This window comes from Hippocampus guttulatus, chromosome 7, assembly GCF_054856545.1.
Source record: "Hippocampus guttulatus isolate MCC_2025c chromosome 7, RoL_Hgut_1.0, whole genome shotgun sequence".
In the NCBI taxonomy this organism is placed as follows: Eukaryota; Metazoa; Chordata; class Actinopteri; order Syngnathiformes; family Syngnathidae; genus Hippocampus; species Hippocampus guttulatus.
The window spans coordinates 11,107,455-11,129,675 of NC_141267.1; the positions used below are offsets into that span (position 1 = coordinate 11,107,455).

At 41.7% G+C, this 22,221-nt stretch overlaps 1 protein-coding gene across 1 annotated transcript; it reads right to left on the bottom strand.

Annotated features, from left to right (window-relative positions):
• Nucleotides 1–5: 5 nt before the first annotated feature.
• On the bottom strand, nt 6–22,207 carry LOC147202234 (ankyrin repeat domain-containing protein 13C-like). Its single transcript, XM_086114779.1, has 13 exons — nt 21,829–22,207; nt 17,056–17,097; nt 11,961–12,065; nt 6,447–6,532; nt 5,756–5,801; nt 5,263–5,329; nt 4,760–4,904; nt 4,492–4,623; nt 4,235–4,396; nt 3,060–3,139; nt 2,649–2,747; nt 2,371–2,471; nt 6–1,955 (listed from the first exon to the last, which is right to left on the bottom strand). Exons 1-13 carry the CDS (start codon nt 22,205–22,207, stop codon nt 1,825–1,827), a joined length of 1,575 nt encoding a protein of 524 aa, XP_085970905.1. The 3' UTR covers nt 6–1,824.
• Nucleotides 22,208–22,221: the final 14 nt, after the last annotated feature.

A 22,221-nucleotide genomic window follows, 5' to 3' on the forward strand; every position in this document is an offset into this window, starting at 1 on the left:
CCATCTAGTGTGCGCGTGGTTTGCTTTACTTCTCAAAAGAACAAACCAGAGAATTAAGAGATTTGTTTTCTTTAAAAACATCTACCGGTATATACAAAAATAGCAACTTCCAACATATTACAATCCAATATGTTGGATCAAGTCAGGTGACAAAATGCCCCCCCCCTCCCCCCCGCACAATCTTGAGTTGAACACAAGAGGACAAACACCAAAAGGAAGAAACAGTGACTCTCAAGAACATGAACAGATTGTGCAGAAGGCTTTCGTTTGTGTAAAATGAAAGCCAACGAAAAGAACAATTCTTCGTTCCTCACAACAGCTACTCATTATACAAAGCTAGTTTTGGAGCATATAAAGGTGACATAAGAAACAGACTACCGTACATGGTACCATAAAAAAAAACTGCAGCATTTATAGCACTGCCTCGGCTTCGGAACATTTCAAACGCCACCTTTTAAGCTTGAGAATTGTGCATTTAAGAAGGAAAGCAAATAGCTCAGAAGTTACATGTGCCAAAAGATTTAGTAAATTCTAGAAAAACAGATTGCTAAATCAAAAAAAAACTATGTACAAGTACAAGGTGTTTTCCCCTCAAATTGATATAATTTGAAATACAAATAACTGAGTCACTCAGGCTCAGGCAAACAAAATTACAGAGGCTTCATCATGAGAATTTAAATTGTGTCAAAATTCTAACATACAGTATTTGAACGGATAATACTTTACTTGAGATTATATCATCAATTTCACATTTTTCAAATGTTCAATATGTGCACCGCTTGAGACAAGTTGAATTTTTGCCTCTTAGAATTAATTTTCTTGTGTTTTGTCCAAATTTCCATTCAAGTTGGTGAATGTTTACTTTCCACAGGAATACACACTACACTCTTGTTTTGAGATAGTGAGTGGCATTAGTTGCCCTGAAAAACAGCAAATGTCAAACAAACACTAACACACCTGAAAATGAAGTTGAAAATTATACTTGGTTCATTTTTAGATACCTTGTAAAAAAAAACTGACATCATCCATCCATCTTTTTAACCACCTACCCTCATGAGTGTCGCGGGTGCGCTTCAGTAAGAATCGACTACATTATTCGCCTATGAAATGTCTCATCTTTGGGGCAACACCCTGTACAGTACCTTTTATTTTTAATTAGTGTTAATGCATCTGAGGAAATGCCTAACTGTGTTAACACATGAAAAAAAAAGTGTATTCACACATGTAGACCTTTGCATCATACGATTGCGGCGTGTTAGGAGGCCAGAACCACAAACACTTGTCTCTTGTGAAAATCACACGCAACTCCTGTTTCCATCATTTGGCTTGCGTATTCATTGTCAAAGATCGGAAGGGTATTTTAAAAAAAAAAAAGAAAAAAAGGGGGGGGGCGCTGTGCCACTTTTTTGGCATACCCTGCCACAGTGTTATGGCCGCGAAAAGATGGGCGCTAAATACAGTGCAATTTGGTGACTGGGTGACAAATTGTGATTTGTTCCCCCAACCAACAAAGCTTGCTTTCCATTTGCCAGGAAGAAGATACTGTTAAATACAGTACACTTGTAAAAGTTAACGTTGTGTCCCAATGCCAAACTATCAAGTGATCCCTCCTGTCCCACGTGGTGGAAACATAGCTTTACATACTGTGCTAGGCATCAGCCTTGTTTTTTTTTTTGTTTTTTTTCCCAGGTGGCTGTGGAGAGACGTTCATTTAGCATTTAGCAGGTAGGAACCGTAAGGTTGTCGTGGAGGAGTTGGATATTTTTGGAGCGTGATGTTGCCTTCATAAACATCCACCCCACCGCCAGCCTGTTGAAGAGTGGGTTAAAGGTCAGGGAAGCGGCTGGGGTCTTCTTTGTACTCGCTAGGGATGGTAAAAATGGTTTCATCAAAGCTGTCGTAGCGAAACTCCTGAAAAGTCACGGTGGCTGTGATGGTAGGAAAAACGGGGATGTCTGCAAGAAGAGAAGGAACATTTGGTACTTCGATTTTGTTGAAACACTATCGACTATCATGGACAAACGTCTCCTGTCAAATGTCTTTAATTGAATGACAGGAAGCTTAGAATAACTGACGGACTAAGCATCGATGGAAGCAGGCTGTCGTCGGTCACTGGAATCAGCGCTACCCAGGATACCCAGAACTACTGATAGTTTTTCTCAGGCTGTCATTTACAAAAAAAAAATAATTTCTGACGACTGACGTAAACGCGCCGCATGTCTTGTGTGTTTCCGTTAGTTCGTCGGGGGCGATGAATAACAAAGACGAAAATCCGATGGTTCTAAAATGGGGTTGACGATGACGCAAGCGCGGTTAAAATAACGCCGACGGCGTGACGGACTGCCGATGACGGATGGGCGGCCTTCTTACCGAGTTTGACAGGAAAGCCAGGAGGGAGCTTCAACTGCACAAACTCCCTGAGTTTATTAAAATGCTTAAAGGGTGCGATCACCTCCAGAACATTCAATAACCTGAATGCAAAAACGAGAACTGTGTCAGATGTCACAACTGTGCCACTCAGATACATCCAGGTATACAATATCAGCCATATTTATAGCGTGCCATGTTTCATGACAGTCAAATTTACGAGTTGTATTTGCCAAAAAAATGTATTCACACTGGCCTAACACCGCAACGGGGGAACTTACGAGTCAATGCTCAGGGGGAAGTCTTGACTCATGGCTATGGTGGCCTTGAAGTGTTTCTTGCTCTCCTTGCAGAGTTGCTCTCTGCCCAGGTGAGGAGCTCTGAGCCGAGATACAAAACAACACGCTAGTTAGTACGTCTAACGTTGACAACGCGGACATCCTATCGAGTCAGGTCAAGCCGTTTTCATGAAGAATATCCGCATAATGTCATGAGGTTTTCAAATGGACCAACGTCAAGTTTGTCTCTTCCCATATTTCCCTGGCTGCTGAAACGTGAAAGGGTCAGGAAATTAATCCAAGCGTTCATTTTCATACCACCTATAGAACTTGCATGTGAGCTGGAGAACTATCCCAGCTGAGTGTGGCCTAAAACGCCTTAAATTGTCCGCCGTATCTAAAAGGGACACCTACTTTCCATTGTCAGCAGTGATGTACTCTTCCCAGGATGTGGTGTTGGGTGAAGGCGGGGTTAGAGATGGTCTCCTCACAGGCTGAAGAGTGCAGCAGGCGCAGAAAGACAGAGAAACAAAAATCAAGTTCAATGTCAGTCAACAGCTACACAGTCTCACTTCATCAACGCGGTGTGATTTCACTTCATGTGAAACAGCTTTTCTTGAGGCCAACGTGTTCAAAATTTCGTGGTGACGAGAACGACTGTTTGCAACTGTGAAACAGTTTTTTCTGTGTCAATTGATAACTGGTAAATAATGATGCCGTCTTTAGAGTACAGTAATCCCTCGTTTATCGCGGTTAATGGGGACCAAAACCACCCGCGATAAATGAAAATCCGTGAAGTAGCGACCAATTAACATATACAGGTAAAATATATATATACAGGTATGTGTTTTTTTTTAAGTCCGCAAAAGGTCCGTGAGAAGCTGCAAAACAACAGCGAGTCACATAGAGCAACATATACAGTACTGCAGTGTTTTTCAAACTTTTTTGAGCCAAGGCACACTTCTTTCATTGAAAAAAATCTCGCGGCACACCACTAGCTGAAAATGTGAACCCCCCCCCCCCGCTTATTTTAACAATTAACGTGTTATATTACAATACATACAATACAATACATGCTGTTGTTACTACAACCGTTTTTAACATTGAAGAATGATGTTATAACGGCTTGAATTGGAATCAAATGATCACAAAGAAAACTGTATTTTATCATCTTTCATATTTGTTTCACCGTTGTCCTGCATTCATGCGTCACAAATTAGCTTGTCTCTCATCGAAACACAAGGCAATTGGCTAGCTGTTTCTGCTCCCTAGCGGTATGGGAGGGTACTACAGGATTACTTTCTGGGCGAAAGACCGCACAGGCGTACAAATTGGATATTTTCCCGCGGCACACCTGACAATGTCTCGCGGCACACGGGTTGAAAAACACTGCAGTACTGTACTCCATGTATATGAAAAAAATAAAATAAAATTTTTATGAATATGTTTGAAAAAATCCGCGATGCACCGAATCCGCCGAGGGAGCACTGTAAAAGCATACGCGTGGAAAACGTAATATGGATTCTACACGAGGTGATAAGTTGCGTTTTTCTGCCATGTGTCATGCTGATCCGTAAGATGTGACTCACCTCAAAGTTTTGATCAATGAGGTTCCCTCCTTTGCTCAGACTCTCCATGATGGCTTTGTTCCTTAAGATGTCCTCCTCGCTCAGATGCTCCCGCCTCTTCCTGGACTCCAGCACCAGGCCGTTCACAGAGTAGAAATCCGCCAAAAAGTTTCCGACATGCTCCTAAGACAACGAAAAATGAACTCAGTTATGAAAAGGAATCAAGTTTGTTTTTCTCCCCACATCTCCAGTGACAGTGTTGACAAGCCGTTACCAACCGTCTTGTCTTCTCTGAAGAGCCAGCCGGTTTGCGCTCTGGAGAATGTGATGGACTTAGTGGAGAGCGTGGCCGAGTATACGTCACTGCTCATCAGAATGTCCACTTCCTCCTCCGTCTCCATCTCAGACTCCTGCGGATGTCAATCGCAAAATGTCAACGCAAGCAGGCACACTCAGCGGGATTTTGTTTCTTGCAATCAAGCTCAATCGATTTATTTGTGAACGTGTGCCTAATGAAAGGCCCAGTGAGTTTAGTGCATCACAAACCTCATGGTGTATCCGCTGGTAGACTTTCTGCTCGTTGTCCAGCACCACAAAGGACTCCGAAGGGATGGCGTTGCCGTTGAAGATGAAACTCAGGTCACCGCGTTGACACTTCATATCCGAGAAGTCGATCAGGGTGGTGTCCAGTCTATAGACGTGTGAAGAAGCAACATGGGTGGAGTGAGAACGCACTAAGACAAGTAAAACAAGGACATTACTTTGTGTAGCGTTTGGATGGCTTACACAGTGAAACAGGAAGGCAACTTTGTTTGAAATTTGTGCTTCATCATTACTGGAGAGTGTCTTTACTAGCATATGAGACAGCCGGGGAAAGTTTCACAAGCGACACGAAAGCAGATCACACTCAAGATAAAGTCATCGATTTTTCACATCAGCTCCGGATAAAAAGCCAAAGGTTGTTCATTGTAGTCAGTGCAATGACAATCACATTTTTTTTATTTTTAGCTCTTCTATTAAGTTGATTTACATTTAGTGACATGACTTGCCTGATGTTGAGTCCCTGTTTGTAGATTTTACAGGCATCCGACGGTAGAATTCTGGAGAGCAGAGGCACTGCAACAGTGGAAGATGAAAGATGTGCAAAACAAATTGGGGAGGACATTTATAGAGAAGGCAAGATTCAATTATGAGGACAGCTGTCCTCTTTAATGCCGCAGTAGCAAATGCACCAACAGCAATGTGTCACTGAAAGACAAAATATTTTCGAACCCAAGACATTTGCAGTAAACGAAACTGAAAGTGAAAACTTGTTTGATGGTGTCGTACCCTCAGACGCGCAAAACACGGACATTTTGATGTAACCCCTTAGAAATAGATCCACTGCGCATTCATTGACAGATACTTTCATTGTCCGTGATAAGAGGAAATAAGGATGGAAGAGCCACGACAATAAACACTCCATCTCTTCGAACCGTGTAGTTTATGGTGTTGACAGTCTTATGGTCTTGGTTTAGTGCTAAATGGGCGTATTTGACTCACCCCAACTTTGGAAGTCCCAGTGAAGTACCTGGTAAAAGTCTCCAAGCTGCAAAAAAGGTGACATGCATAATTATTTGCAGTTAAACACTGTAGAAGAAGAAGAATGGACTGTCAATTTGACATCAGTCGTCTTCTTGGGATACTGTCACCGAAAACTGTGTGGCATGTGAAGATGGGAAGAATACAGTATATACGTTTGAGCCAGAAATACAAGTGCCCTCAAGGTTCAAAATTAACTCATTCTGAATTCAAGGAGCCCTAACTCGTCCTCTGCATAGTGATGAAGAACGAAGCTCAACCTAAGGACTCATCACGTCTAAGACAAGTTGAGCTCAGGGAGAAGCAGCATTCACCAGAATGTAAACCTGAGAGGAAATTCATTCATGGGATTGACGTCTCATATTTGGCCATCAGCGCCGTGTCCCTTGAGGTGTGGGCTGCACTTTGACATCTTTGACGTACGAAGTTACAAGTGGAACGACGCATCTCCTTGCGCTACAGATGGGCTGGCCCGCATGCATTGTGAATGAACCATAACTGATGCTAACAGTGACAACACCCACTCATAGATAATTTGTTATCAAATTCCATCAAGTGATTAGAAATTGCAAAGTGGATGATTTAATCAACAGCTCCACGTCATATTAAGGTACTGAAGGAGAAAAAAAGCACAACAACTACAACAACATACCTCTTTCAGTGCATTCAACAACTTCGGCCTCTTGTCCTCGACACTCTCCCTGGACTGTTGCTTCAGCTTCCTCAGCAGCGCCGTTACTGGACAACAAAGGCAAAACATGAGCAATTCAATTCATGAATACAGAAGCCACCTACTGTGCATCATAGACCCTGCGCCACAAATCCAAACATTGGTCTCAGTTCCAGAGCGTATGAGAGATGGGAATCCTCCAGTTTGAAGGCGGCAAGGGCAAAGTCGACGATTCATCACACACACATCACAAGGAAGAAAAGCAGAATGGCTTCGAAAAGGCCTGAGGTGCATACGCGTACAAACCAATCTTGGTGGGTTACGAACATTCAGAATCGACACAGTCATGCGCGTCTTTGGGCTGAATAACAAACTGATTCCTCATAGTCAACTGCAGAATTGACACAAACATGTTGATGCTGTTGCGTGCCGTCCCGCCAGGCCCACACAAAGTGAGTGCAAGCTCTCAGTGTGAGCAAGCTGGCAAGTAACTCGCATACACACAGAGAGCGACAGGATGCGGGTGCCTTTATGGCTCACATGCCTAATGAGTGTGGACAAGCCCGGCTGGGGGTCCCCCTGATCATCTGACTGCCACTCAGTGGGGGCAAGATGAGAAGCATCTGCTCACGGACGACCCAGTCGCCACATACTGTACCACTGGAAAACCAGTCTGCAGACTGCGTCAACATTCAACCAAGCTCGCTCACTTCACACCAATTTAGTGATAATGATGATACCAGGACACTGTCCTGGTATTAACTCTTTAACTCCACAAGACGTACTTGTACGTCTTCTTAAAATTAGGCCCCGCCTGCCAAAGACGCACTTGTACGTCTTACTCTTTTTTTTTTTGCGTCATAGAGAGGAGGAGGGGATGATGCAATCTGTGAATGAGCATAAGCCGTTTGCATTGTAAATCATGTAAAAAAGTGACCAGTGTAGTGGTGCCTCACGTGCTTGAAATGCATGCTTTTACAAAAAGCTCCTTTTCTCCGTTTTTTGCCCAGGAATCGCCATTTTCATGAAACTTAGCCATTTTGTAATGCTGATTGCTGAAGAATGGAAAAAGATAGAAACACATTTTTTTCTGCTGAAAGAAGAGAGTCCAAACTTTATTTTGGTAAATACAACCAAATATTCTGTGGGCCTTGCGAGATCAGTCAAAATCCAGTAAAACGCTGGGATTGAGGGGGTTGCTCCAGTGAAAATGGCTGGGATTGAATGAGTTAATTAGGAGATATTTTACCTAGATGGACTACAGTAATGAAAAGGGAGTTTACACCACTCTGGGTGAGCTTTCCATCACGAGTTTAAGCCTCCTAGCAGGCCTCCCAGAGCCTATCATGTGCACTCACTCAACGGGGAGGCTGGATGCAACAAACAGACACACCTGAATCGTGTTTTAAATATTAAAACAGTCAAACAGTCATTACAGGGCAATAATATATGCCTATGTTCACCTACAATTAGATCTACTGAATAGCATTTCTGTCAATTCGTCATGTCTCCTTGAAAAGAATTAAAGCTACAGTTTGTGTACAAAATATGTCAATGGATGTTGGCAGAAAAGTAGTTTGTCCGGAATATCCTTCCGCGCAAAACCCCAAGTAGTATTTTCTTAGTGTCATTCAAATGGCACCAATCTTTGGCATGTGGCTGTTTCCCAAACGTATGTGCTATACACCAAGAGTTTTTAAAAAGTAGGCCTCGGCCTTGGCGCTGATTTGGTGGGCTTTTTTGGTCGACTCACGCTCTCTCATCTTTCACTGTTTGGGGGGGGGGAGGAAAAAAAATCCCCCAAATCAATCCGTCAAATTAGTGTAGGTTTAAAAAGTATTTCTTTTCTTCATTTTTGTCAAGCTGCTGTGCCTTCCCTGAATTCACCTGGCATACGAGGGAGAAAAATTGAAGTTCAGCAGCCAGCCTTGAGGCCGAATCAATCAAGTGCCAACTAACACTACTAATTAGTGTGTCACCCAGGAGCAGAAGCATCTCCTCTAATGAGCAAACAACAACATGTCTGGGACTGCCTTAAAAGAGCTCGAGCTGACAGCAGAGCAGTGTGGCGAGAAGGCAATTCAGGGCACAAACTGACAAACCTCCAGAACTAAAGCTAAAAAACTAAAACGTATTTCCGAGACAATACTTTCCTTCATTTTGAGCTGGAATCCAAACAAGAAAAAGTTAAATGACACATTGGGAGATTGGTGAAAACGAAAATTGGTTAAAAATAACTTCAGACAATAAGAGCATTCATAAAATGTCTTTCTAAAAATAATTTGCGATTACAGTTCAAATGCAGCCTGCTATGACAGTTCAGTGCGACATCACGTTTACAAAGGGTGGCAAGCCCAAACAAACATTTTTATTCCTGTACGCACATTCCAGCTAGCCAGATATTTAACTTCATTTCTACAGGGGGAAAAGTCATTTTCCCAGAGCACCTTTTATCATGACATGATGACAAGAAAGTGGAGGAGCGAGATTGTGACATGGCATGTCGAAAGGGCCTATTTTTTGAGATAAAAGGTGTCAGGAAGCTGTCCCAAAAGGCGCATCATCCTTAGGGAACTCAAGAATGTAAAAAGGTGTGAAACAAGAGCACTTAGAGAGAATATCTCTGCCAAGGCCAAACAACAATGTCTGATATAGCATTAGATAACTCCATACTTGCTTCACTTTAGAGCTGCCATTAACAAATCTCTTAAAAATCTCACTTATTCTATCGATTATTCCATCCACACAGTTTACTTTTTTTTCCCCCGGGAAAATATCAGACAGTGAAAAGCATGCCTAAAAGACTTACCGTATTTTCACGACTATAAGGCGCCATTAAAAGTCTTAAATTTTCTCCAAAATGGACAAGACGCCTTATGAAGGGTGGGCGTGTATATATACATATATGGAGAGAGAGAGAGAGAGAGAGAGAGAGAGAGAGAGAGAGAGAAAAGGCAGACGTGAGTGACGACAGGCATGCGGGGAAGAAGTCCGCCAATGAGTGAAGGGTGGGCGTGTAAGTGGACGCTAAAGGGACGCCACAAGCAGGTACCAACACCTGTATAGAGTGTGGCTATGTGCATTGTTGCAAAACAACTTCGGTTTTGGTTTCTAAGAACCGCCGAAAATAAATTCTACAAAGAGACACGCCTACGAAGCTCAGTTCAAACTTCAAGCCATAGGTTATGCTTTTGGCATGCGTGCCCATCTCACAGCAGCGGTGAAAAACCAAGTCAAGCAAATGAACTCTGAGCTTGCCGTTATTCCCGGAGGCTTGACTAAAGAACTCCAACCGCTGGACATCGGCATCAACCGGGCGTTCATAGCAAAGTTGCGAACGGCATGGGAACAATGAATGATCGATGGCAAACACAACTTTACAAAGAGTGAGAGGCAGCGCCGGGCGAGTTACGCCATAATTTGCGAATGGATTGTGGCTGCTTGCACTGTTGTTCGAGTTTTTGGCAAAGCCGGCATCATTTCTGTGGAGCCACATGGCAATGAGAGTGACTGACAACGAGAGGGAACCCGGCGTTTTTGATGGATTACCGGTACTTGCACAATTGTTCAATTCTGATACAGAGGATGAGGACTTTGATGGATTTCTGGGTGATGATTGATCGAAAAACGTGAGTATATTGTACGATGGCTAAATAAAATACAACGGAACTCAGTTTTGCTTCCGTTGCCTTTTTAAAAACGTGTTTTTAGCTTGTATCTGTATGTCTTGGCATGCTACCGTATGCTTCAAGCTAACGTGTTTTTAGCGTGCGCGCATGCATGCCGTATGTTTAAGCTGGCGTATGTTTTACCACTTTAAAATTGCGCCCAATAATACAGTGCGTTTTGTCTATGTGTAAAATACAGAAATAGCACCCATTAATGAGACTGCGCCCAACCATACGGGGCGCCGAATGGTCGTGAAAATACGGTAAATCATTCAATCCCAGCCATTTTCACTGGAGCAACCCCCTCAATCCCAGCGTTTTACTGGATTTTGACTGATCTCGCAAGGCCCACAGAATATTTGGTTCTAATGCTATATAAACATGGAGCCTACCAAAATAAAGTTTGGACTCTTTTCTTTCAGCAGAAAAAAAATTGTGTTTCTATCTTTTTCCATTCTTCAGCAATCACGTGAGGCACCACTGCCACCTACTGGTCCCTTTTTTACATGATTTACAATGCAAATGGCTTATTCTCATTCACAGATTGCATCAAACCCTCCTCTTCTCTATGATGCAAAAAAAAAAAAAAAGACAGACACAAGTATGTCCTTGGTAGGCGGGGCCTAATTTTAAAAAGACGTCTTGTGGAGTGAAAGAGTTAAGTTTGAAAAGTTGATCAGGTATATTTCGACTGCACTCACTTGAAAGTAAACAAGTTTTACATTAATTTAATTATACTGTAAACCAGGGCCGGCGTCACACTCTCTTGCTGGCTTAAGTGCCCCTCGCGACCATTCACGGGTGCGCTGATGGTTCGGTGGCAGTGAACGTAAGGAGGACAGTCCAGCCATGGCTATCACTCACCTGCTCTTCATTTCTTTTTCATACGTTTCCCACAATAATTACATCACTTTACACCGCCAGTAATCACCGCTCACTGATGCGTTGATAAGAGAAGCAGGGAAAAAGTTATGCTTGGCTAAATTCGCTGGAGAAGCGTCAACTAGCACTGATGGCATTAATGGAAGATGTTTTGCTCCGGTAAAGTAATGATGGAACTCACAGTGATGAGGCTTTAGCTTGTTCAGTGCAAGTTTACTTTAAAAAGTACCATTACTATTTGCTAATGAGTTTAAAAAAAAGTGACTATACAACATTCAAAACATCTTTATTTATATCGCACTTTCAAATTTCATAGAATGAGCCGGCGGCTTGTCGCGGCGCACACATACTCGTACTCGATTTGCCAAGTTACCGATGCTTCGATTTGAAAGAATTACATAAAACTTTATTTTTGTCCATTTTTTTTAAGTGACCCCAAACCAAATGCATCTTTTGTTCTTTTCTTATTCCTTCCTGTCAACCATTTCTTACTGACCGAGTGTGTGTGTCTGCAACAAAAAATTCTGAGACTTCACCAAACTCAAATCAATTACGGGTTATTCACACTACAGCTACAAATAATGATTATATTCGTAAAAGACTAAATGGAGTATGATTTATTTCCCATAAATTGATGATGATTTTGACCTTTATTTGATACACACTCTACCAAGACCGTTTATTTTTCAAAGTGTATCTCAATTTTGTAAAAAGAAAAAAAAATGTTTCGAATTACTATATACTTGATTCAAGAACCTAACTGACGGGTGGGGATTAGAGGGTGGAATTGGGGGCTTGGGATAAATTAGCCAAAGAGCAGAGAGAACCGTTCCGTTCTTGGAATTGCATCTGTTGATTGCAACTGTTTTCAACTCCAGTTCAAATTTGAAACACTTCAGAGAATGTCCTCATCTCACAGGACAATGTCAAACAGTCTGATACTTACTCATCTGTCTATCTCCGTAGCTAATAGCCTCTGCAAGGGGGCTCCATCCCTGAGCATTCTTCACCTTCACTGGTGCATTGTGGGCCAGCAACAGATGGGCACACTCTGTCGGAGGAAGGGAATCAATCAGCACATCAAAACAGTGTAAAACACAAGCAACTTACACCCCCACCCCCCACCCCTGTTTATAAGGATTGTTTGAACCGTAAGTACACTTATGAACCCCAAAACGGCTGAATATCATATAAATAGCACAAAAAACATAAATGTGTGTTGTTCAGCAAAATTAGAAAAGGATTAGAAAGGACAGGATAAGTTATTTAATAAATACGTAAATAAGCAGGACATTGCTGTATCTATTTTAAAGTACCTTTTTTTTAACTTTTCCATTTTATAGCAATCATTTTACCTATTACAAATCTTACACAATATTTCTATTTAAATATTTAAAGCAGTGAGCCTTGAAATGCTGTTGCAATGTAATTTATTTTCATCATCATCACACAGGACCGCCATCCATGAATGCCGATGCATGCGACAATTGAACGCAAAAGGAAATACGACAAGGAAAGCGCAAACGCAATACAAAGAGTGTACTGGTTGACAAATACTCATAACGAGGAGTTGTCGGCTAAGGAGTACACATATTCTGCTCAGTGAGCAGAAAGGGGGGGGACACACACACACCCGCCCAAATACCAATCCTGTTGTTCCGGCTCAGCTGCCTGTTCTGTCATGATGACGTCACTCATTAAAAAGGTTGGCGGCGTCTAGACAGCTCATTGGCGGGACACTAAGCAACAAAGTGCAGTCATCTGCTAAATGCATAACAATGTTCATTTAATGAGGCTGAACTTGCATAATCGAAAAGGCTATTCCGCCACCTTTTTAAAGCACTGAAACAGATACATTGAGGCAGATAAAGTACAGCAACTCCACACTTAAAGTGCTTCTGCATCAGAATTAGTACAACTGTTGTTGCAAGCCACTTTCCAAATCCAGCATTGTCTACTCCAAAGATGAAACCTTTCAAAACAGGGTAACACAATGATAAGCGCATCAACTGCCTGTAAATTATAGATGAGTAAAAAGGTCGGACGCTCATGTATTCTTTATAGTGGAGAAGGATCTTCCTTTATTTGAATATAAGACAAAACTAGTAAGAGCGCATGTCGATAAAACGCTGGTGCTTATTATGATGCATAAAAAACAGCCGCCATATTAGAAAACGGTGCCGTATGCCGCAAATGGTCAGTCGTCCGCTTTACTATGTAAGACGCTGATAGAAGAAAATAGGTTACATTATTTCAAAATAAAGGCTGAAATGTAGTCAGCGTGTCAAAATTGAGTGGAAAAGTTATGACGGCATATGAGAAGGAAGGTGACATGCTCAAACCAGCCTGTCACCTGCACCTTGCTCAACGAGGCAAGACTTGTCGTAAAATCATGAGTACGTAGTTTGTTTTAGGGCCATTGGCAGTAAAGCCTGGTGTAATACTGCATTACTCGGATTATTAGGTACAATACCAATGAAGGGGTAAATTATTTTTTTTTCCCCATACAGCAGGGGTCCCCAAACTTTTTCCTGTGAGGGCCACATAACTTTTCCCTTCTCTGATGGGGGGCCGGTGTCAGTTTGTAACAGAAAAAGTGTGACGATCGTAGGGGAGCTTAAAAAACATTTCAATTTTTCTGCAGTTGGGGCCAATCTAGGAAAAGTCATAAAATTTCAAGTTAAAAAATTATCATTTAGGTGACGGGTCATTTTGACCCGAGGACAACAGGAGGGTTAGAGGGCCGGGCCAAATGTGCTGACGGGCCGTAGTTTGGGGACCCCTGCCATACAGTTTCATCCATAAATTGCACCTGATTATAAGTGAAATATTGTATGGTAAGCAGTTTATTCTAATTGCACCATATGTTTATTTAATAGACTTAGCACTATGATGCGAGGTTCAGACCGGCTCCGGCATGCTTTTGTTTGCTAAACAACTGCGCTCGATTTGCTTCAAGCGGAGGAGAGGGGCACCTTGCAAATAAGTTTGAACATAGCTTGTCAATCTGGTAACCAATTTTTTACTTGTGCATTCATTTTGGCTCCTTGTTTGCAGGACAAAAGAATACAAACAGCTTTTAAAATGACCTCATTAACACCATATACACACTATAAAAACTAATTAGCTGATCATTTTCCTGTAAATCTACCCTAAATTGAATTTGAGACCCAGCTACAGTCTTTGTCCCCCCATCGATCCCTGAGGGTGGTCTCTCGCTAATGGAATTAGGAAGCATTGTGTTGCCAGCAGATCAGACTGCAGCTGCCATGAGGGTTTTATATCAGAAGTAAAACATCAAGCAGCTGTGTCCCATGCTGCGAGAAACATCTGTATTTCAACTCAGGGATGAGGCAGCTGATAACGGGGGTTTACTGCTCATAAAACACACGTGCACTGTGACGTAACTCTCACATATCCTGAAGCTTTTTACCGGCATATGCTATCCAATGTTGTGTAAAGACAACATTTAGCAGACACATATTACATAATCTGAGAGCCATTTCTCATTGCCTGAAGAACTGCTCGCTTTCACTGATGCAGCGTCGAGATTTTACTTGGGATTTGTATATGTGGGCGTTTCAGCATCATTCTTTGCATATGTATAATTTCATAACATACCATTTGAGGCACAGATTTCGAAAAGTAATGTTTTTATGATTAGTTTTATTAATTTACCGTAGCAGCCATTTTGGTGTTGTGAAATACTAATGTTGAGTTGCTTATCACGAAGACATTAAAATATAATTGTTTGATTGTAAAGTGTCCTTGAGTGTTTTGAAAGGTGCTTATAAATGAAATGTATTCTTATTATTAATATAAAGAAACATGGATGTCATTTTTGTTTGATTGATGACCAGTCTTATCTGGAACAACCAATCACGGCGTTACTGAAAAAAAAGGTCCGGCACGCAGACGTAACACGATGACTACGTCAAAAGTTTGCATGTGAGATTCCTGCACATTTTTCAAAGAGTGGCATTGTGTAATGTGGTGTGTCTCTCGTAAAGTGACATAAACTTTGTAGTGAGCGGCTCTATGAAGAGGAAAACACTGCAAAATCCCTAAAACTTGGACGCTCATGCTAATATTTTCAGAGGTTGATGTGAGGAAAAGTAAATTGATTGCAGTTTTCGTACATTAGACGATGTTTAGGTTCCTTTAGTGCGGCTTAAGACTGTCATGATGCCTCACCATGCGGAAAGGGAGGAGGGACGTATTACATTAGTGTCGGAATTATGCAGCCAGATTCATGGGACCCACACACTCTTTGGAAATCTAAAATGAAGACATATGTGCTTTCTTTTTTTTTCTAATTGCTGTCGCAGACAATTGTTGAACCGGGTCGAACCTATCTGTCAGCCCAGCCGCTTTATTATATGTGCAATCAAAAGCAATTCTTCCGTATTAATTTTTGCTCGATGACACATCCCCAAAGAGCAAGCATACCTGTAAACTTTTCGGAGCGTCAACCTGTATAAACTACCAAAAAAATCCTTATAAAGAGCAAAAAATTCTTATAACATACCAAAGCATTTTATATGTCAAAATAACGGCAGAAAAAAACCCACAAAATTTTCAATGATATTTATTGTAGATCTCCATAATACAATGTCTGGTTAATGTCTAATCATCATTCTACTTAGTGGCATTACTGTGTTCAGAGTTGTATTCCTGCGTTACTTTTTTCACCGACTCCAAATATTGAAAACACAGAAAAAAATAGCCATTCAGTTCTCAGGTTTCAACTAGGAACCACATGATTTACTGGAAAGTTACCGGAAATGAAAGCATTCGAGTAGACTAGCACCATTCTGGGCAAAAGCAAGCGGAACTACCCGTTAGAGGGTGGGGGGGTCGGAAATTTTCAGAATCCGTATGATTTGTGCGATACGGCCATATACGTACGATTCACCACAAAATCCGTATGAACTATGGCTAAACCGTATGAGTTGACAGGTATGAGCAAGTGAAGGAGGTATTTTCACAATTTTGTTTCTTTTTGCCATATCCAACACGCATGGAATGATCAACTTAGTCTGTTTCCTGTTAAAGAAAGTCAGTCCGTTGAATTTACAGAATACATGCAAGTCATGGCGCATGGTCAGGATGGTACCATTTCTGCCTCAATTTGAGCCAGGACACACCCTGCTTATGATGGAATTTCTCCAATATTTTTTTTAATTTCTTTCATAGACTGTCGCCATTCAGTCAATGACCTCAAAGAGGATAAAACCTTACAGGACGTCTGCACTTACTGAGTGCTTTTATTCATTAATTTTTAATATACTTGTACATCCCAGGGGGTTGGAGTGGGACAGTTAATAAAGATACGCAAAAGCCTGCACAGACAAACAATTTCTCTGCATCCCCAGAAGGGCAGCCACACCCCGATGACTGTATGATGTCAAGCCATAGCCCTCCGTCTGTCTAATTTGAGGATCCCTGGAGGAAATGGCAGCAGCTCAGGCAAAAGACCGACAACCTCATTAGCACAGTCAATTCTACCGTGTACAATCCTACTCCGCTTTTTGAATTCTGTTCAGGCTATGGCGGAAAAGTGGAATCAATTGCATGCTGAGCTCCATTGGGAGAACAAGTCTGAAGTCCAGCTCGTTGTGGAACCGTGCTCGAATTGTTCCCTGAGAGGATGCATTTTTCAATACTGCGTTCCATGGCTTACTGGCACAATCAGAGGGGCAGTGAATTAATATTTTAGACTCAAGCTTTCAGTCCAGCTTCAGCAAGTCAACTGAAGACAAAAATCAGTTCAAGTTTACACTGTATGCTTGATAGATCATCACATATTAATTGTGAACATCAAATGTTATTCTGGGGGGAAGTGACATTAACATCCGACTTGATTCAAACGTGCGCACGGAACAAATTAAGTTTGAAACTTCAGGTTCCAACGTACAAATCATTTGTAGATTTCTTTCATTTGTGAACAAAATTCATTTAATACCCAGCATTGTCAAATGGATGAACATCTCACTAGACAATCAGAACGCTTGACATGGATGTAAATGTAACCGGCTCACCTTTGTGCCCCAACATGACAGCCAGATGCAATGGTGTGTTTCCTGGAGAAGACAAGAAGACAAATTGATTGCAGTGAGTAAAAATAGACTATAACAACAACGAGTGAGCAATTACGTTGTATAAATGAATGTGTTGTGCATTCCTATCCTCAAAAGATGTACAGCTGCGAAAGTACTGCACACTGTATTTAGCAAGGAAATGGATTGTTAAATGAGATTAGTAACTAAACACTGAAGTGCAAAGGGAAGAAATTCCTCGAAATGCATTCTTGGAAAATTGGCGCATCCCCCCAAGGGAAAACCAAGCAGCGCTCACTGAGCTTCTCTTTTAGGATTAGCAGGAAAACGCATTCCAGAGTAAGTTGGTTCTCTTTGGCAGAAACCCAAGTGTGGGTGACAATACAAACTGAAGAACTCCAATATAAAAAAACTTGCTGATAAAAGTCCAAAACTGCTTTAGGAAACAAGTAAACACAGATCTCGCAGCAGGCGCTTTAAGTGGAATTTTATGAATGGAATGGGAACAAACATCAAAAGGCTGATCATTGTGTCAGCATGGTGGTACTTGGAGCTTCACTGGTATTTCTTCTCCACAGAAAACCACCACCACCAAAAGGCCTTTTTAAAAATCCTGCCATTTGTGCTATTTATTCACAGATGAACTTTCAACACCACAACACTTGTCTTCATTACGGTCACGAGTAACTGGAGCCAAACTGAGAGGTGGAGTACACCCTGGACCGGGGGTCGGCAACACACGACTCCAGAGCCGCATGCGGCTCTTTAGCAACATCTAGTGTCTCCCTGGAGCTTTATAAAAAATGTTTGAAAATGGAAAAAGATTTTGATAGTAGGCTAAAATAGCTCAAATAGATGTAGATACGTGTTGCAGCTCCGAAAAAGGAGAGCTGTGGTGTTGGTTTTTTAAAACGTACACTTTATTTATGCTTTTAAGTCTCGACAAACACAGACACGTCTGCGTCCGACTCCGTGCCTTCTCTCTTCTTGTTCGACTCGAGAGGCGTTCAAAGATAGCCTCCGAAAAACGGAAATTAATGATCACTTCACTGACACTAAGAAAAGCGAAAATAATGCACCAAAACAAAAAATCAAGCAAGGAAATCACAAAATAAATTCTATGGGGGTGTTTCTGAACACAAAACAAAGGAATGAATAACAAACAATTCTGAGACAGTCCAGTCTCCTACATACATACAGCATGTGTTTCCTTCATTGTAAGTTTTATAGAAGGCTTTTATTTTTTTGCGGCTCCAGACTTATTTGTTTTTTGTCCTATATGGCTCTTTCAACATTTTGGGTTGCTGACCCCTGCTCTGGACTGTTTGCCATTCGGTCACTGTCAAGTCTTTATTTGTGGGTTCAGTATCAGAATCGTCTTTTGTGGCCAAGTTTGTTAAAACACACGAGGACTTTGTCTCATGTATTTGTAGCCTCTTCTGGTATGATAGCAACTTCTTGGGTACTGAGTAATTTGACAGGCTAACAGTTTGACACATTTCTGAAATAACAAATTTGTTCAGATTACCGAAAATAATATTTTATGTAGGAATGTCCAAATCCAATCACGTGATTGGAAATCGGGGCTGATCACGAGATTTTCAGCTGATTCGGTATCAGGTGAAAAAGATTGGTTGTACTATTTTCTGACCACTTGAAGGTCACAAGCTATATAATGATCCAAGTGCATGCATATCTTACAAAATAAATAATAATAAAACTGTAGTAGCTTTTTTTGTAGCAATATAGTTCGCGTGACATGCCCACACTCACAGACATGTCTCCTTCGCTGTACAGAGCTCTACTGCAGGCAGAGACAGAGAGGTGGGTTAGAGAGGTGGGTTTGTCTTCATAGCTTGTTTGGAGGGAGAGGCAAGCCAAAAGATGCTCCAAAATAGGTGTGCCTTGCCTGATATAAAGAAGGCTCCTCGCAAAGCGGCATCGTCAAAGAGTTCGTTGAGAGAGCTGAACGCACAACGGACAGCTTTTTTTTCTTAACGCATTGCTGAGGCATTGGAGCGGTACTCGATATTGGCAGATACTTAAAACCAAAGACTCTGACTCAGGTGCCAAAAGAACTAATTATAATGATTAATGTGGATCAATTTATTTCAATGAGGGAGAGAGAGAGTAGTGGCCTAGCCTTCAATTAAACTTGTTCTGATTTGCCGATTTCAATGCATTGTGAGGCAAACTAGCTCATTCCAAAGGTATTCCTCGAAAGGTTCTTCACAGCAAATTTTTTATGTGAAGTCTGAGTCTTGCCGGAACAGAAAAGCGCCATCCACAAATAGTTCCCACAAAGCCAGAAGCATACAAATCTCCATCTTGGTCAGACAAAGAATGTAAATTCAAGGGGGATTAAGGCAGAGGCCAACCCTGAATGATACAATTTGAATTTATCATCTACCTCAAAGCATACTGGTTGCACTGAGAAGTAGTAGTGTTTAATAAAGGTAAAGAACCTGTGTAATATGACAGGCCTGAGAGGTTTCAGCTCCAATGCAATGGAATCTGAGCCGCAGACTGAGTCACACGGACGCTTGACAGTTGAACAAAACAAAAGTTGGCGCTCCAACACAACAAAGATCCACACGGCTGACCTCTGCTTGTGCTGTAGTCTGAGCTGTGATATGAGGACAGGCCACATTCCAGTAGAGACAAGAACAACAAGGGTGTGTTTGGTCGGAAATACTGTTTTTATCTGAGCAGACTTTGCCTTGCTGAATCGGTGCTGGCAGGTGGAACTTCCACAACTTTGCGAGGTGATCACAAACTGAAAACTCACAAACAAATGAGATTTGCATTTCCAGTTCGGGGGGTCATTCAAAAATATTCCATTCATCTATTTTCTGTGCTCTTATCCTCAATTCTTAGGTTGAATTCATCTTTTCTAGAGTGAATATGTCACTGGTGCATCATTTTAGCTGTGCCGATAATGTTTTAAAGGGATACTTGTCAAATTAATATTTGTGGCTTGATTGGTAGTAATTAGCCTCGCTGAACAAAAGCACCTGAACAATGAAAAATACACTTTCTTAATGATGTAATGCACTACTCCAGCAACATTTTGATCGAATGGGGACGCACTAATCATGAAAGTGATGTTACGAGTATGTCATCTTGCTAGTTCGCTAATCGTTTTAAAGAGATATCAGTCGTAGCAACTTATTCTTGGCATTTGTTGACAATCACGGATGTATGTTTCCAGAGAAGACCGACCGACCAAAATGAAGATGAGGGTAGGCATGAGAAGCCCACATTCAGAATGACATCGCATTTACTGATTTATTTAAATTTGTCATTTTAGTCAAAAGACGGTAGTCGAGCCAGCCGGCAGTCGGCTAAACTTTGACTTAGGTCGGTCCTAAAAACATGCTATTGTGGAAACTCATCTTCATCATCTGAAGTACAGTATCTCTCTCGAGGCCTATTCGGGCGTGTTGCTGCCAAACAATGAGGCTTAATCCTTTCAGGACAATTGCTGAAAGTATTTGCGTAGGCATTACCAACACTAATTGTGCGTGCATCACGCACGCACATGTGACGTCTCGTTTCAGGTGATCTGGTCACGTTAGGTACGTATGATGCAGCACAGTACATTTTATTTATTTGTTGTTGTTGTTTTTAAAGTTATTAAATGTGCATGAAAAATGACCATAGTTTCTAACTCACAGCAAAAAAGCCCAGTAATCCTGAAGTAGTATTCTCATCTATATGAAATAAAACCTCTCCTCTCACATGAACACTTTGAGACAGTAATTCATGCCTTTGTCACATCCCGGCTCGATTACTGCAATGCCCTTTACTTTGGAGTCAGCCAGTCCTCCATTAAGCGCCTTCAGCTGGTCCAGAATGCCGCTGCACGCCTCTTGACTGGTACTCGTAAGAGGGAGCACATAACTCCTACTCTGGCATCCCTTCACTGGCTCCCCATACATTTTAGAGTTATTTTCAAGATCCTCTTATTTGTTTTCAAATCTCTGAATAATCTCGCGCCACCTTACCTCTCTGAGCTCATTCGCCCCTACACACCAGCCCGGCGCCTCAGGTCTGTGGACCAGACATTATTAGAAGTACCAAGAACTAAACTGAGGCTCAGAGGGGATCGAGCCTTTTCTGTTGCTGGTCCCTCTCTCTGGAATGACCTCCCACTGAACATTCGGCAAGCCTCCTCGCTGCCCATCTTCAAAACCCTCCTCAAAACTCACTTGTATTCTTTGGCATTCGATTCAGCATGACTTAGATTTGTTCTTGGTTTTACTGTTTGGTGCTTTCTACCGCCTTTATTACCGATTTGTCTTACTGTTTATTGTGCATGTTAAATTGCTCCATGTACAGACAGCACTTTGTATGCAGCGATGGCTGTTTGAAAGTGCTCTATAAATACAGTTGACTTGACTATATACATTCATCAAACTATTCGACACGACTGAGACAAAATGAGGCTTGACGATTTTTTGCATCTTTTGAGGACCACTGCTTGACTAGAATACGTTATTTACGAACTGTAATTTCCTAATATTATTTTTTAATGACTTAAAGCGACTTCTTCTCATTGTATTTTGTGAATTAGCTTTTTTTCATGTGTATTCCTAAATGACATAGTGTTCCATTGTAAACAATGGTTTGCTTTACAGTATTTCTCTAAGTTGCGTTGGCTAAAAAGCAAGCTTGCCGAGACTTAAAACAGTTGAGCAAAATGTGTTTTGGGACGTTCCCCTCATGCTGGGTGTGTCGCACAGCAATACTCACCATGCATGTCTTTCTGAGATATGTTTTGAGTCCGTATAAGCGACGACAGGCGCCGCACATCTCCTTTGAACACACATTCGTGGACCGGAAAGTCTTGTCCACTTCGGATAATGGGGTTTTTGTTGTTGTCGTCAACGACATCGGCTAATGACAGCGTACTGTTGGCATTGACATGCTGGTTCTGCTTCTGCGGTTGCTGCTGCGTGGAGGCTGACTTGACCAACTTGTGGTTGCTGAAGATTCGACTCGCCCTGCTCTTGTTATTCGTCTTGGATGTGGTAAACGTCCCGATAGCTGCCTCTTCGTCGGGTTCCAACAAGTCATCGTCCTGACTAGGTCTGTGATCCTTCCGCAGGGATCGGATCTTCTCTCCGGTCATTTTTTAAAGCGCTG